This window comes from Kogia breviceps, chromosome 5 (assembly GCF_026419965.1).
Source record: "Kogia breviceps isolate mKogBre1 chromosome 5, mKogBre1 haplotype 1, whole genome shotgun sequence".
In the NCBI taxonomy this organism is placed as follows: Eukaryota; Metazoa; Chordata; class Mammalia; order Artiodactyla; family Physeteridae; genus Kogia; species Kogia breviceps.
The window spans coordinates 136,359,840-136,376,318 of NC_081314.1; the positions used below are offsets into that span (position 1 = coordinate 136,359,840).

A 16,479-nucleotide genomic window follows, 5' to 3' on the forward strand; every position below is an offset into this window, starting at 1 on the left:
TTTCTATTTCCTTCTTCTTCCTTTCCTAAGGCAAAATCTCCATGCCCTTGAAAGTTTCCAGCACTCAGTCCCATCCTCTCTAACTATTCACAACGGAGTGACTCAAAATTTCTCTCAATGACGACGGCTGGAGTTCTTACCGCTGCCCCAAAGAGTCTCAGAAGTAAGTTGGCAAATGCTTGAAATGTTGCTTCAGGTAACTCCAGACTGGAGACAGCTCTACGTCTAAGTCAGTGTGAATCATCTTCTCTCCTTTCATCTGTTTTTCTACGTGCATGTCTCAAACCCTGTCGCCACCCTTCCCCTCCCCACCACCTCAGGATGTATCACATCCCTAGTCCCTTTTCTTCTTTTCCTAGTGCCACATCCCTGGTTCAGCCACAGACTCTCTGTTCTAACTACCTTCCTACCATCAATCCATCCTGCGTGGCCTGGCTGGGTAAGTCTCCCAGGAGCAAGGTGAGGCCTCCCAAGGCTGTCCATCCAGGCCTCCACCAATGTCCAGCCTTAGCAATGGACCTTTGGATGCACCCAGCCACCAGCCAAACTGGAGAAGTCATACCTGTCTACGCTCCCACCTTGTCTTGCGTCCAGGAATTCCAGGAATACTGATCCTTCAAGGTCCAGCTCGGAGCCCCTCTTACTACAGCTGGAAGCCTTCTCTTCCCCTCCTCCAATCCCTGGGCAGCTTCTCTGCAGCATGCCCTTCCCCCTCCGCTCCCAACTCTGCTCCAGCCACACTGGCCTCTTTGTTCTTCCTCAAAGGTGCAGGGCACACTCCCACCTTTCCAAATCAATGGCCAATTCCCACGTCCCTTCCAAATCCCTACCCATCCCGAGGGGCGGGGCCCGACCCAACCACCTGAACCAGAATTGCTCTCTTTTTCCCATAGCATTCCATGTACTTGTTAGGCTAACTGTTTGCTGCAGACACACCTCCACTTCACCCCAACTAGCTTCGTGAGCTCAGGGATCTCTTCTTTTTTTTTTTTTAATTTTTTTTTTAATTTTTTGATTTTTTTTAACATCTTTATTGGAGTATAACTGCTTTACAATGGTGTGTTAGTTTCTGCTGTATAACAAAGTGAATCAGTTATACATAAACATATATCCCCATATCTCCTCCCTCTTGCAACTCCCTCCCACCCTCCCTATCCCACCCCTCTAGGTGGTCACAAAGCACCCAGCTGATCTCCCTGTGCTATGCGGCTGCTTCCCACTAGCTCTCTGTTTTACATTTGGTAGTGTATATATGTCCCTGCCACTCTCTCACTTCGTCACCGCTTACCCTTCCCCCTCCCCGTATCCTCTAGTCCATGCTCCAGTAGGTCTGTGTTTTATTCCCGTCCTACCCCTAGGCTCTTCATGACATTTTTTTCCCCTAGATTCCATATATATGTGTTAGCATACGGTATTTGTTTTTCTCCTTCTGACTTACTTCACTCTGTATGACAGACTCCAGCAACCTAAGTGTCTACCAACAGATGAATGGATAAAGAAGATGTGGCACATATATACAATGGAATATTACTCTGCCATAAAAGAAATGAAACTGAGTTATTTGTAGGGAGGTGGATAGACCTGGATCTCTTCTTGATGCATCCCAAGCACCAAGAATAGTGCCTGGCGTGGCGTAGGCACTTCCAAAAAAACACACCACAAACACTGTTGAACAACTTAACTCCTGTTCATCTTCCACCCTCCTCTCCAAACAATAAAAGCATTTCTCATGGAACACATTTTAGTTTGACTTAAAGGTCTAGTCATTTCCAGGCTCAACTCACGCTCAACTCCAGTTGAAGTCACAAATGAGCCCCAACTGGAAAGCTTGACTTCGACATCTTCCAGCCATCGGGTTTATTACGTCTTTTATGGAGACAACCAGAGATCATTTACATGTTTTTTTCTTTCATCTTTTTAAAAGGAGAGAAAGTGAGAAAGACATATTGGGCTGTTTTATGGCCCCAACTAGATATTCTGTCAACAGGAAGTTCAAAGCACACTGGGCCCCAGCACAGAGAGAAAAGCTGGTGGGCGTTTCCTAAGTTCTGCCCTGCGGATCCGTGGAGATGCTCCCGGGGCTGCACAGCAGGCTGGCTGGGAGGCCTCCAAGCTCCCGGTCCCAGCCCTTTATCCTCCTCAGTTATGCTGGGAAGCCAGCAATGACAGCAATGACACATTACTGTGGGACACGGCTTACACTGAGGGACACAGAGGCTCCTCTCCTCACGGACTAAACTAAGAATGTGATTTTCAAAGGCTTGGATCTCCCCAACCTATATTAGCATAAATAAACAGCTCTCCAAGTGAGGACCAGGAGTCCTTAAATAATTTCAGGGGGTCCCTAAGGTCCTTATTTTACCAACTATCTGTTTGAAGCCAGGCTTTCCTCATATAGTACAACCAAAACAGCATGCTACAAGAGAGTGAATGCAGAAGCAGATATGAGACCCTAGTGTCTTCTGATAAGCCAGAAATTGCAGAGATTTGCAAAAATACAAAACAATGCCGTTCTTCTGGCTTTTTTTTTAATTTTAGAAAATAAAATTTTAAAAATAAAGTTATTTATGTGAACATGTAATGGTTTATTGCTGCTATTTTAAGATGAATTAACAAGTATTTTTTTACATTTCTGTTTCAATTTCTAATGTGATAAATATTTATAGATATAACCCACACGAACGGAAGCCCTTTGGAGTCTGTAACACTTTTTAAGAGTATAAAGGAGTCTGAGAACTGCTGATATAAGCCATCTCTCAGCTACCTTCTCACCCTCCCACTCCTCAAAAGAAGATCTTGGCAAAGAAGAGGGATATTCTTGTTGAAATGGATGGGCTGTTTTTCAAAATAAATATCTCACTGCTTAACCTACGTGGCAGAAAAAGAAAAATCAAAAGGAAGGCAAAAAAAGAAGCATCAAACAGGAGTAGCGAAAGAAGAGAGGTTTTTTTAAAAATGGACTTTGTATGAAAATATTTTGTTTCACGAAGAATTAACCTAAGGTTCTTCAAATGTATGGATACCAAGGGGGGAGGGAGTGGGGTGGGAGGAATTGGGAGATTGGGATTGATACATACACACTATTGATGCTATGTATAAAATAGACAACTGAGGGTAACACACACATATACACTATTGATACTATGTATAAAATAGACAACTGAGGAGACACACACATATACACTACTGATACTATGTATAAAATAGACAACTGAGGAGACACACACATATATACTACTGATACTACGTATAAAATAGACAACTGAGGAAACACACACATATACACTATTGATGCTATGTATAAAATAGACAACTGAGGGGAACACACATAACATCCCCTCCCTTTTGGAGTTCTCTCCCGTTTAGGACACCACAGTGCATTAAGTGCAGTTATGTATATGTACGGGCTGATTCATTTTGCTGTGCGGTAGAAACCAACACAACTTTGCAAAGCAGCTATACTCCAATAAAAATTAATTTAAAAAAAGAATTAACCTGAGGTTCTTAACCAGAAGCTTCTCAATGGACCTTGGAGGACCCATAGATCCCCTGAAATGATATGCAAAAGGGTGGTCTCTTGTGTTGATCCCAAAAGATCCAAATTTTTCATCTGATTCACAAAGGAATCTGTGACCAAAGGTTAGGAATCTCTTGGATGCTGATGTCAGTTCTTAGCTCAGGGAACATGTTTATCCCTGAACCATTTAAACTAAGTGTAAAACAAAACAAAAATTTAAAAATCAACACAACTTTTATAGGAACTCAAGATCTTCTTCTGATCATGCCGCACCCTTTATCTTGCTGAAATCACCAATCCTATTAACTTGCTTATCCAGGCAAGGAAGTCGTCAGGGATAGAGCCTTCTAAAGTCATCTTTGGCATTTCTCCAAAAAAGACATACAGAGGGCCAACAGGCACATGAAAAGACGCTCAACATCACTAATTATTAGAGAAATGCAAATCGAAACTGCGGTGAGGTATCACCTCACACCAGTCAGAATGGCCATCATTAAAATGTCTACAAGTAACGAATGCCGGAGAGGGTGTGGCAAAAAGGAAACGCTAATACACTGTTGGTGGGAATGTAAGCGGTGCAGCCACTGTGGAAAACAGTATGAAAGTTCCTCAAAAAACTAAAAATAGAGCTACCCTATGATCCAGCAATCCCACTGCTGGGCATATATATGCAGACAAAACTATAATTCAAAAAGATATATGCACCCCTATGTTCACAGCAGCACTATTCACAATAGCCAAGACATGGAAACAACCTAAATGTCCATCAACAGATAAATGGTTAAAGAAGATATGGTACATGTACACAATGGAATACTACTCAGCCATAAAAAATAATAATAATAATGCCATTTGCAGCAACATGGATGGAACTAGAGATTATCATACTAAGTGAAGTCAGACAAAGACAATACCATACGATATCACTTATATGTGGAATCTAAAATATGACACAAATGAACTTATCTACGAAACAGAAATAGACTCAGATGTAGAGAACAGACTTGTTGCCGAGGGGAAGGTGGCAGGGAGATGGAGTGGGAGTTTGGGGTCAGCAGATGCAAATTATTATACATAGAGTGAATAAACAACAAGGTCCTACTGTATATAGCATAGGGAACTATATTCGATATCCTGTGATAGACCATAACGGAAAAGAACATGAAAAAGAATATATATATATATATGTATAACTGAATCAGTTTGCTGTACAGCAGCAGAAGTTAACACAACACTGTAAATCAACTATACTTCAATTTAAAAAATACAAATAAAAAATAAAGTCGCCTTTGGTCATCTCTCTCAGGGACCGCTGTTTCAGGCCACGGTAGTGGACAGTTACTATTTTCTTTTCAGCCCACCACCCTGTTTGGCTTCTGTACCAGAACTGGGGGGGGGGGTTTGATGTTAAAATCTGAGGGCACGTGAGCTGAAACCTGGTTGAACATGGGGAACCACTGTGGTGTGGGTTTGCTTCTGAAGAAAGGACCCTGGTCTGTGGGTCAGAAGACTTTAATCTTCTGGACTGGACTTTAATCCAGGCGTGAGACCCTGTCAGCTAATCTCCTTAGGTTGACTTCCTCCCCTGAAAAGTGACAGGAGAGTTGGCAACTCACAATCAGGCTGGAATGAACCCCCGCAGAGGTGCTCAGGGGCCAGGAGCTCTGTCTTCTGGCAACCCCACACCATACGCCACGGCGGGAAGAGGGTGTCATTAGCTGGACCAGCACACAAACCTTAGCACCAGCGCCACATCCCCGCGAGGAGCTCTGAGGGGGCCCCCCTGCTCCCTCCCAAGGTGACGGCCCCCTGAGACATCCTCAGCACAGCCGCTCACATTCTTTCATCCCCCAGGTGGATGAATGAAGCCCTCCTCAGGAGTTATGCAGGACAGCTCCGAGCCAAAGCTTCCCTTTCAAACACAAAACCTGGCTCAAGGACACTCCATCGAATGGCAGTTTCCTCTCTCCACCTCACCCGCTGATAGTCTTAGAAACACAGGAGAGCTGAACTCTACACAATTAAGCCAAAGTTTACCATCATAACTAATCACCATTATTTACTGAGCATCTAATACATGCAAGATATTGTGCCAGGAGTTTTACATTCATTCCCGTGTGGAAGCCTCATTCAAGAGGCACCGAGATCCTTCTCGGTTACATAACCAACAGGTAACAGGGTTCAAACTTACAAGCTCAGACCTGCCGGACTGCAGAACCTCTTCTTTGCCTGACACTAGGCTGCCCCTTAACCATGTCTGTTAACCATGGGAACACTGAGAGTAAAGTTCAGGCCAAAATACCAACGAGGCATTCACTGAATCAAGGGGCAAGCGACTTGGGATTTTACAGAAGTCAGTACAAATAAACTCTGCTTTCAGTAGTCTGGGTAAATCCTCCCAACGAAGGGGTAGCAGACTGACTCACAAGATAAAACTTTTACGCGGGAGCTACACGACACATACTCAAGCATATTGAATTGGACAAGTATAACTTCTCAGCGCTTACTGTGTGGCAGACACATTTTTTGATCATTTTCAAATAAAAAGAGGTTGTTCATGTCAGTTCAGATAAAACATATTGTCTCTCAGGCTCAGAGGCCATGACCTTGGCCAAATGCCTGCCATGAGCTCTTTTCTGGGGAGTAAAAGTGCTGACAGGACTATTGCAGATTCACCCACATCCCCAGGGCAGAGGACGGAGGCTTTAATACCTACCATCCAAACTTGCTGGAGAGGGGCCCTGGGTCAGAAACTTTTACCAAAAGAAAGAAAAAGAAAAGAAAAAAAAGAATCCTTTTCAAGGAAGCCTCCACACCCACTGCCTCTTAAAATACACTGTTTGGAACATAGTGGGTTCTCAAGAAATTGCGCTGGATGAACGCGCCAAACTTAGACTAGGAAGTGTGGGTGGATGGACAGTGTTGTGCATAATTCTGGGGTTTGTTTCAAGTCATTAAAGATCCTCACTCAACACGTAAAGTCGGTACAAAAATAAGACTTCCGTTCACCTTATACACTCCGCAAAAGGCTTCCATGCATGGAATCCCACTTGGTCCTCCTAATGGCCCTGTCAGAGGCTGGTGTCACTCACCCAGGTCAGAGAAGAAGCCACTGACGGAGCGCCTTGCCCAAGGTCACCGTTTAGTAAGGAGTGAGCCAGGATGCAAATGTACTTCTTAGGATTCCCAGTCCGTTGCACTTTGCGTTACATTAAGCTACCACAGTGCTTTGTGAGACACCACATTGAGATGATGTCACTTTCACATATTAACAATTTTAGAAGGCGACAAGCCAAAGAATGGAAATGTCGTACAACAATTACACAGGAGAACTTTCAGTGATACTGGCTCTGCCCCTCTTCTGGGGGTGGCCGTGCTCTCAAAGGCTCACAGCCCCATCCGTGGGGAGTGGGGGGAAGCAGAGGTCCAACTGTCCCCCTGTGCCGGAGACCTGGAGACAGGGAGCCAGAATACCACCTGGCACCCCGTCAAATCTCACACAGAATATGCGCTAACTTAGCCATTGTTCCAGGTAAAAGTGACGGTCACAAGTGAGGTTCCTTTTAACTGCTGAGGGCCGGGAGCCACGTCTTCCAATCAGGTCTGCAATGCCAATCAGGCGATGTCTTCAGGACAGAGCCTGCGGTGCCTTTCAGGTGACCCTTTAATGGGGCACCTATCTCACCTGCGTCCCAACCTGTCACGTTGCCAGTGTAGGAAGAGCCCGGCCAGGGTAGGCAGATGGACCACAGCGGGGTAATTCCGTCGTTTCTATCATTATAATCTCGCTTCAGAAGAGAGATGTATAAAAATTCAAGAAGCGGGCTTCCCTGGTGGCGCAGTGGTGGAGAGTCCGCCTGCCGATGCAGGTGACACAGGTTCGTGCCCCGGTCCGGGAAGATCCCACGTGCCACGGAGCGCCTGGGCCCGTGAGCCGTGGCCGCTGAGCCTGCACGTCCGGAGCCTGTGCTCCACAACGGGAGAGGCCACAACAGTGAGAGGCCCGTGTACCGCAAGAAAAAAAAAAAAAAGATACCTTTCGGGCTTCCCTGGTGGCGCAGTGGTGGAGAGTCCGCCTGCCGATGCAGGGGACACGGGTTCGTGCCCCGGTCCGGGAAGATCCCATATGCCGCCGAGCGGCTGGGCCTGTGAGCCATGGCCGCTGAGCCTGCGCGTCCGGAGCCTGTGCTCCGCAACAGGAGAGGCCACAACAGTGAGAAGCCCGTGCATCCAGATGCAACATTCACACTCACCTTCTCAAACCTCAGGATCAGCCTTTTTAATAATTTTGTTTCTAACACAAAGTTTGACATAAACACAAAACTACCCTGAGTCCTCAACTCATACAACACTAATAATAATGAAAATTACAACTTACAGATTGTCCCTTATGGGTAGCTTCTAAAGTACCAAGCGCTGGCCTTCACATTCCATTTTCTCAGAAACTTTATTATTATTCCCATTGGACAGATGAAGAAATTAAGGCTTCCAGAGACTTAAAAATTATGCCCAGGGCTTCCCTGGCGGCGCAGTGGTTGAGAATCTGCCTGCCAGTGCAGGGGACACGGGTTCGAGCCCTGGTCTGGGGGGATCCCACGTGCCGCGGAGCAGCTAGGCCCGTGAGCCACAGCTACTGAGCCTGCGTGTCTGTAATCTGTGCTCCGCAACAACAGAGGCTGCGATAGTGAGAGGCCCGCACACTGCGATGAAGAGTGGCCCCCGCTCGCCACAACTAGAGAAAGCCCTCGCACAGACACGAAGACCCAACACAGCCAGCCATACATACATACATACATAAATAATTGTGCCAAAAGTTACTCAGGTAAGAAGAGGTGGAGCCAGGATACCTGGCTTGGACACCATCAGCAAAACTTGCCCTTCAGTGGATGAATGGGGGCTGTGGGGGGAGCGTTATAGACATACAGTGGAATATTATTCGGCCTTGAAAAAGGAAGGAGCTTCTGACACATGCCACAACGTGTGAACCTTGAGGATATCAACCTAAGTGAAATAAGCCTGTCACAAAAAGACAAATACTACATGATTCCGCTCTTACAAGGTCTCTCTCTAGAGCCAAGTTCACTGAGACAGAAAGTAGAACGGTGGTTGCCAGGGGCTGGGGAAAGGGGGAAACAGAACTATTGTTTAATGGGGACAGAATTTTAGTTCTACAAGATGAAAAGAGTTCTGAAGATGAAGGGTACACAACAGTGTGAATGTACTTAATACCCCTCAACCATACACTTAAAAATGGTAAGTCAAGATGGTAAGTGTGATGTGTACTTTTACCACAATTTAAAATATCTTTTAGGGCTTCCCTGGTGGCGCAGTGGTTGGGAGCCCGCCTGCCGATGCAGGGGACGCGGGTTCGTGCCCCGGTCCGGGAGGATCCCACGTGCCGCGGAGCAACTAAGCCCGTGAGCCGTGGCCGCTGCGCCTGCGCGTCCGGAGCCTGTGCTCCGCAACGGGAGGGGCCACAACAGTGAGAGGCCCGCATACCGCAAAAAAAAAAATATATAATAAAATATCTTTTAAAAAAAGAAGAGGAAAAGGTCAAACACAGACTCCTTTAACCTCTATCAACCCAGAGAAATATATAGTACATTTCAATTATTCTAATATAGAAATCTGCAGTGGTTAAAAAAAAAAAAAAAACCAAAAACACACAAAAAAACCTGTATCCCCAGACGACTTGTATACGGGGATTTGAAATTCCAAAATAAAATTAGAACCCTGAGATTTTGAATACTTAAAAAGAAAACAAAATAAAACAAAACAAACTTGCTCTCGGGCAGGAACACGGACAATCTCGCGCCAGTTTCCTTTGCCCTCCTCCCCAGGTTCCTCACCATCTGCCCATTATATTTAGACACCGTTCCCAAGAGAATTGAGCCTCAAAATAACCCTCGAGATAACATTGACTTGCACTGAAGCAAGACCAGAAGGTGAGCGCCGTCCGCTGCTGGCCGGGTCAGAGCACACCTGCTGTTTTCCAGCTGACCTCAGTGGTATTCGCTGGTCGCCCTGGTGGCCAATACACCTTTCAAGGCAAATGGGCCCGATCTGGATTCCGGATCTGAAGCACCACCCTGCAAACTACCGACTCATCCTCAGCACAAGCCAGGACTCCCGGAACTGCAGGACCAGAAAAGGACGGAGGCACGCGGGATGACCTGACATGTTATTATCTCCACGTTAAGTATCATGACTAATCAAGGTCACGGGTCTTCCCTTCATAAGTAAGATATGTTTTAAATCTTTGAAACATGTTTTCACACCCACTCTTTCATGCCCTGGACCCTGAAGCAGGTGAAGCGAGCATCTTTACCCCACTGTTCAGAAGAGCAACTAGAGGTCAGGGTTTGCCCAAGGTCAGAAACTAGTTGGCTGCAACGTAGAACTGGAACCCACCCATGTTACTCCTTCCGCAACACCTCCCTCCAGAGAGAGGGCTGGCCAGCCTTGCAAGGAACAGGAAATTGAAATGGCTCCTGGTAAGGCAGTCAGCCTGCCAACCTCTGAGCGAAGCTGACAAATGACCAGAGCCCGCCCTGAATCAAAAACACCTCCTCCAACGAGCGGCCGCCTAACCTCTTCCCACCTGCGGCGCTGAAGAAATAAGTTCCCAGAGTCCCCACCCCACCATCCCCATCTGTCCACGGACAGAACCACGTCAGGAAGGAAGCTCAGAAGAAGTGAGATGCTGTTGGAAGAGCTCAGTTGGAGAGGCAGCTTCCCAACGTGAACTTGTCAGCTTTATTTCCACTCTCATCACATCCCCGACACACATCCACGCTTACTCCTTCCTTAATCCCCACTCCTTCACCACAGAACTGCAAGAGGGGCGAAGCAGAGGAGCGCTGAATCTCCAGAGAAATGCCATCCGCTGCAGCACCCACCAGGCAAACGTGGCAAAACCCGGCTAAGAGATGGGAATCGTGTAAAGGCAAAATCATGCACTTACAAGTCATGCATCATTTCCAAAAGATTGAAACAGATTCCAGTCACTTTACCTGAGTTGTTTTTGCTCTTCTGCCTTGCATGCTGTTGTTATGGCTCATTTGTGGGTTGGTGGCACCTTCAGAAAGACAGTGAGATTTCCTACAGGGAAGGGTGTTGTAATTACTGTACGGAAGAGCCTCTTCGGCAGCAGCCGGTGGCATCTTATGGTTCGCAAGATCAGGAATGTCAGACACCAAATTCCGACAGTAGCCTGCAAATTTGCCCCTCCGCCCCCCGTCTGCCGTCGCCCCGGAGGTTTTCTGAGGAGCATACAAGTCCCCCAGTGAATTGGCACGTTGACAGGTAGTGAGCTGCCGCGGACTCGCCGCGGCTTCCATCCCCCGAGTCTCCTCACAATCTTTCTCTTCGGCAGAACCCAAGATCTCTTCGTTGCTTGTTAAATGTTCTTGGCTCAGATCAGAGAGTGAGAATTCCAGGCTGTCCTCCCGCCAGATGTCTGCAGATTTGGAGCGTTTCTTCTTAAAGCTCGCCGTCTCCGTGAAAGTGGGCCCATCGGATGTATAGGGATGCTGCCTCCTGCCTCCCTCCGCCAAGTACGTAGCGTCGTCCCCGTAAAGCCTGCTCTCCTCCGAGTCTGGCATGCTCTGCACAGAGGCTGCTGCAAGGACAATGCTGCTGCCCACACTGGGGCTGACGGAGGAGTCTGTGTAAGACACGGGTCTCAAGCCCATATCCACTCGGTCCACCCAAATGGGGCTCCCGAAGTCCTCCAGGGTGCCTTCTTGGGAGAAGGGCTCCAAGCCATTTTCGGCCAGGGACTGGGGGATACTGGGAGTGCTGCTGGATCGGGTGGTCACTTCGGAGGTCCTGTGGATCACCTTCCCCGAGGAGGCGTGCCTGGTCCGCCGTGCCTTGTGCGACAGGCGCAGGGAACGCGACGTGTGTTTGCGCCCCAGGCTCGCATGCTTTTCTCCATAAAACTCATGCACTACATTTTGACTTTCTGCGTTTCCCATGGTTTTATGGTCTGTAGCAAAGAAAAAAAAAAAAAAAAAAAACACAAAGGAGGGGATCATTGACTCATCCAATGGGTATAGGGTGTTAACAGGAAGAGTTCAGCACACAGGGAGGGCAGCCAGCTTGGCAGATAACCGCGCACCTATATGCACCTGGCAGGTACTTGGACTCTTACGCGGTAGCAGGTGAGAACTAACATCATGTACTGAGGTTACTCCTGCGGAGATATGAAGTAAGAACATAAATGAGATCATTAGAGAATTACACTTGTCTCTGCCCGGAGGGTAGCTGCCCACCGGGCATGGCACAGGGCTGCTTTCATAGAGCTGGCAACCGTTGTCTTCTTCTACTTACCCTCTACAGGTGTACATTTAAAGCTCTATGCCTATCCATAAACTAAAAAACTCTAAAAAGTACAAACCAAGGTGTCTGCCAAATGAGTAACTTTCCGTTTGAAATTACACATTTCAAAAAACCAAGCAAAACTCAGAGGTGCATTGGATAACCTCCCTCTCTCCCAATGGTTCTGTTTCATTCTGACTCCATCTACACTGCAAAATCAATCAAAAATGGAAAAGCTCAAGATGTAAGTCCGATCAACTCTTCCTCATAAATCAAAGTCAAGAAGGAAAAGGGTTTTTACCTTAATTCCACAGCATTCTGAAAACCCTGATTGGGAGGCTGGGGTAGGGGGTGTGAAGTGGGATAAGGAGAAGGAGATGGGCAAAATGAAATAGGAACCCCACTCTCTGCCTGGCAGCAAACGAATGGGTTTATTTCTGGGAGCAAATCCAACCTGAGAACATTAATCTGGTACAGAGTGCCCTGCAAACAGAAATTCACATGATGAAATCACTAAATATCATTCAGCCTTTTGGGGCTAATCAGGTTAATTCAACTCCTTCCTTAACATTTTTCCGGTCTCTCTCATTGGTCTGAGGACTGTTACCCAGAGTGGAACATAGAAAAATCCTCAAAGTTTGACAAGTGTGACTCTATTTAGCCTTATTCTCCTTGCTCAGCAATGAGGTTTCTCTAGACCAGTTAAGTTGTATACACTTAAGATACACACATGAAAACGGCCAGAAAAGAAAGAAGAAAAATGGATTAGCTGGGCGTATCCCTGAGCTGATTCTTTCAATCATCTACATAGTCATTCATTCAGAAAATATACACTGAGCACCTACCACATTCTAGAAGCCAGAGATACAGCAGACAACAAAAGACACACATTCCCCACTCTCATGAAACTTACATTCTAGCCAGGGAAGGGATACAATAAACAAAAAAGTGAAAGGTACCAGAGGAAAACAGGAACAAATTTATTGTAACCATTACAGTTTGAAACACCCTGAAACGTAATATACATTCACATTGATCCAGAACCACTCTATAATCCCAATGTTCAGTCTCAAAGGTTGCTTAAACGCCTAATAAGCACATCTTTGCTGCAATGAAATTTGCGGCAACAGGAAGGCAAAAACCTCCATTGAATGTTCCGATGAGTTCAGAGGTAATTCATACAGACACCAGATGTGAAGCTATTCCCATACTGGAATATTCCCTACCAGGTCGCACATCATATGATTCTGAGAGCGAAGTTTCCAAGAAAGAGAATCTTCCTTTTACTAGTAGCAAGCTACTTCAAAGCAATAAGTTCACGCCTCCCTGGCTGACGTCTTTAAGAAGCCAAGAAAAAACGCATAAACTCAGCTTGGTGTAGGAAAAATGAAAAGATGCACTGTCCATGCATAACTTGTCTTATCTACATTCCTAAGAATATCATGTACTACGTTTTTGCAAGTAAAATAAATAAGCATCTGAAGTAATGCTAAAGGCCATGACCAATTTCTCAGGGTTCTTGATTGTTTTCTTTTAAGCATACATTAAGATACCTGGATGTGTCTATGTATCTATATGTTTCGCCAATGAGTAATTAAAAGCTTAAAACAGGCATTAGCCACAGTCCCATTTTAAGAATCACATAGATGTAAAGTTAAAAGAAGGAAAGAATGATGGTGACAGAAACTGAGGTATAGAAAGGCAAAACTGTCACCTCAAATGTACGAGGAGGTACCCTCCTCTACTGTATACATCAAAAGTTTGCAAATAGAAATTCACAGGCATAGTCTCAACAACAAAATTTCTGGTTAGGCTTGTTTCTGCCAACAGAAAACTAATCAAGTTAAAAGCCTCAGGAGAGGTTTCCTAAAGGAAATGGCCCCAACCTTCAAGAATTACAACACTCCCTACATTGCTCTGACGGGTCTGTTATATTAATAGCATTTTTAGTAGCAAGATTCTTTTCAGCCAGCCAAGGTAGGAAAGAAGCCATTTTTATCTTTAGAACTAGAGTTTAGAGATGAATGCCAAATCTCTTAAATCCTACCGAGAAGAAATTCTCCAGGGATGATCTAAGCAGAGTCAGCAGGAAGTCTGAAGCAACTCAACTTAGCAGAAAAATGTTTCTAGGGACTGCCGAAACACCCCTTCATTTAAAAGCTTTTCCTGAAAGGTCAGTGAGAACCACGAAGGCCCATGTGGGGGACCCTGAAATAACATAAGCATGAAAAACTAAAATTGCTTATTGCATACAACAGACACAATCTCCTCTTTCAGGGGGCAACCCCCAGAACATTGGTGAACTGAAAATCCTAACCCTTTTCACACACGAATGTAAAATGCCAGCTACTTTCAGCATCTTCATTTCTCCCTGCTCTCTCCTACTTAACCCTTACCATTTATTTTTATTACAAACAAAAAACTTGCTTTATATTTTATATTTGCACAGGCTTTGTTTGTTCCTGTGAGTCTGGAAGCAACTCTGGGCAGAGAGTGGCTTTCACTTTTTTTGTAGCCTTAGAGAGACTACAAGTGTTCTACGCGTGATGAGTCAATAAATGTTCACGCATTTTAGTAACAAAAGCAAAAAGTAGTGATCGGTACTTCAACATAATCATTACACAGTCACTAGGTAAGAGGGGAAAGATTAAGGGGGAGGAGAACAGGCTGAAATGCAAAAACTGGGCTAGAAATAGAAAAGCAGAGCATCAGAATAAAGGTACTCGATTGCAAGCTGGAAAATGTTACCATTTTTTAATTCATTACACTCGTTATTGATTTCCTTATGTAGAATGTTAGTGGCCCCAAATAGCTTGCACTTTCTGGGGTAGTTAGTGGGAGGGATATGAAGCAGGAAGTAGTGTGCAAGACTGTAACATAGGAACAGTTCTCTGAATTCAAACCTCAAGTCTTACACTTTCTTTCCAATGGTCTAAGATCTGACTTCCTGGCCTGCCACAGGGCCTTTGCTCATGCTCTTTCCTCCACCTGCAACCCTCCAGTTTTCAGCAATCTACATCTGGCTCACTCTTTCCAGTTTGTTCCGATCTTGACTCAAATATCACCTTCTCAGAAAGGCCTTTCCTGGCGTCCCTATCAAAATGACAACCCTCAGAACTCAACATTTCTTATTCCTCTTCTTTGATTTTTTCCCCCTCCTTAGCATTTATCATAATTGTAACAAAAAATGTGTTTCGCTTACTTACATTTTTTTTTTTTGGAGTATATTTGCTTTACAATGTTGTGTTAGTTTCTGCTGTACAACAAAGTGAATCAGCTATATGTTTTATATATATATCCCCTCCCTCTTGAGCCTCCCTCCCACCCCTCCAGGTCATCAAAGAGCACCGAGCTGAGCTCCCTGTGCTATACAGCAGCTTCCCACCAGCTCTCTATTTTACACATGGTAGTGTATATATGTCATTGCCACACTCTCAGTTCGTCAAACCCTCCCCTTCCCCCTCTGTGTCCACAAGTCCATTCTCTTCATCTGTGTGTGGTACATATATACAATGGACTATTACTCAGCCATAAAAAGGAATGAAATTGGGTGACCTGCAGTGATGTGCACGAACCTAGAGTCTGTCATACAGAGAGAAGTAAGTCAGAAAGAGAAAAACAAATATCGTATATTAACACATATATATGGAATCTAGAAAAATGATACTGATGAACCTATTTGCAGGGCAGGAAAAGAGATACTTATCTTTTTTATTCTCTATCCTTCCCCACTGGGAAACTAAGCCTCAGGGGTAGGACTGAAAGTTTGCTTGTCTTGTTTATTGCTGTATCCACAGCGCCTAGAACACTGCCTGAAAGACAGTAGGTGCTCAGTGGAAAAATAATGAATGAATGAATGACAAAATAAACTTTAATCTAGAATGTAAAAATTCAAACTCATACAACTACAACAGAAAATAGATGATAATGTTAGCACAATGTGAACTAGAGAAAACACACATTGGCCTTAAATATGCCAGCTCTTCTACATCAGCGTGCCTAGACAACACGCGAGTTTCCCGTCTGTGTGCTGTTCTCTGGGTCCCTTCCAGCTGCAGACCGGTGCAGGTCCCTCACTCCAGACCACTGGGTTTGGGATCACCCTGATCCGTGAACCGAGCTGAGGGCTTCAGCTTGCCCTGCTTCACTGTACCCCCCAGACTTCAATAACCTGGGCAGCGAATTAAGGCCTTGCTCCTGTCTCATTTCATTCCCACACTCTTCCTCTTTTTGGAGCTACTCCCTCAGAGGTCTAGGAAAGGGGCTCGGAATCGACAGGACCCATCTCCTCGCTGTCAGGGTAGACAGTGCAGAACTGCTCGGCCTGAGATGACCCAGAGAAAATGGGGGCAAAGGAGACATAGTGACATGATGGGAAGGGGTCATCTGAAAGTAGAAGGTGTCAGAAAATCAAGAGATTCTCAGGGCCAGAGACCAAGGACACTAGAGGAAGTGTGACTTTCCCATTCTTCCTAACACCAGGATCTTCCTCTTTAAGTGAGGAGTTAAACTTTTCAAATAATCACAGAAACTTCCTTCAAATCCCATCAAATTAAATACTACTAGAGAGCCGATTATGTTCGTTGTGTACCTAGGCTACCTTTGTGGACTTACAAACAAACCGGACTTAGGAATGTGCT

The 16,479-nt window shown here is 45.4% G+C and overlaps 1 protein-coding gene across 5 annotated transcripts in view; it reads right to left on the bottom strand.

The window, feature by feature from the left end:
- Nucleotides 1-16,479, bottom strand: part of TIAM1 (TIAM Rac1 associated GEF 1) — a 418,422-nt gene that overhangs the window by 130,623 nt on the left and 271,320 nt on the right. For all 5 annotated transcript variants that reach the window (XM_067034989.1, XM_067034986.1, XM_059065645.2 and 2 more), the window contains one exon: nt 10,531-11,507. In XM_067034989.1, coding sequence (XP_066891090.1) covers nt 10,531-11,496 — 966 coding nt within the window. In that variant the 5' untranslated portion in view covers nt 11,497-11,507. The remainder of the gene's footprint in view (nt 1-10,530; nt 11,508-16,479) is intronic.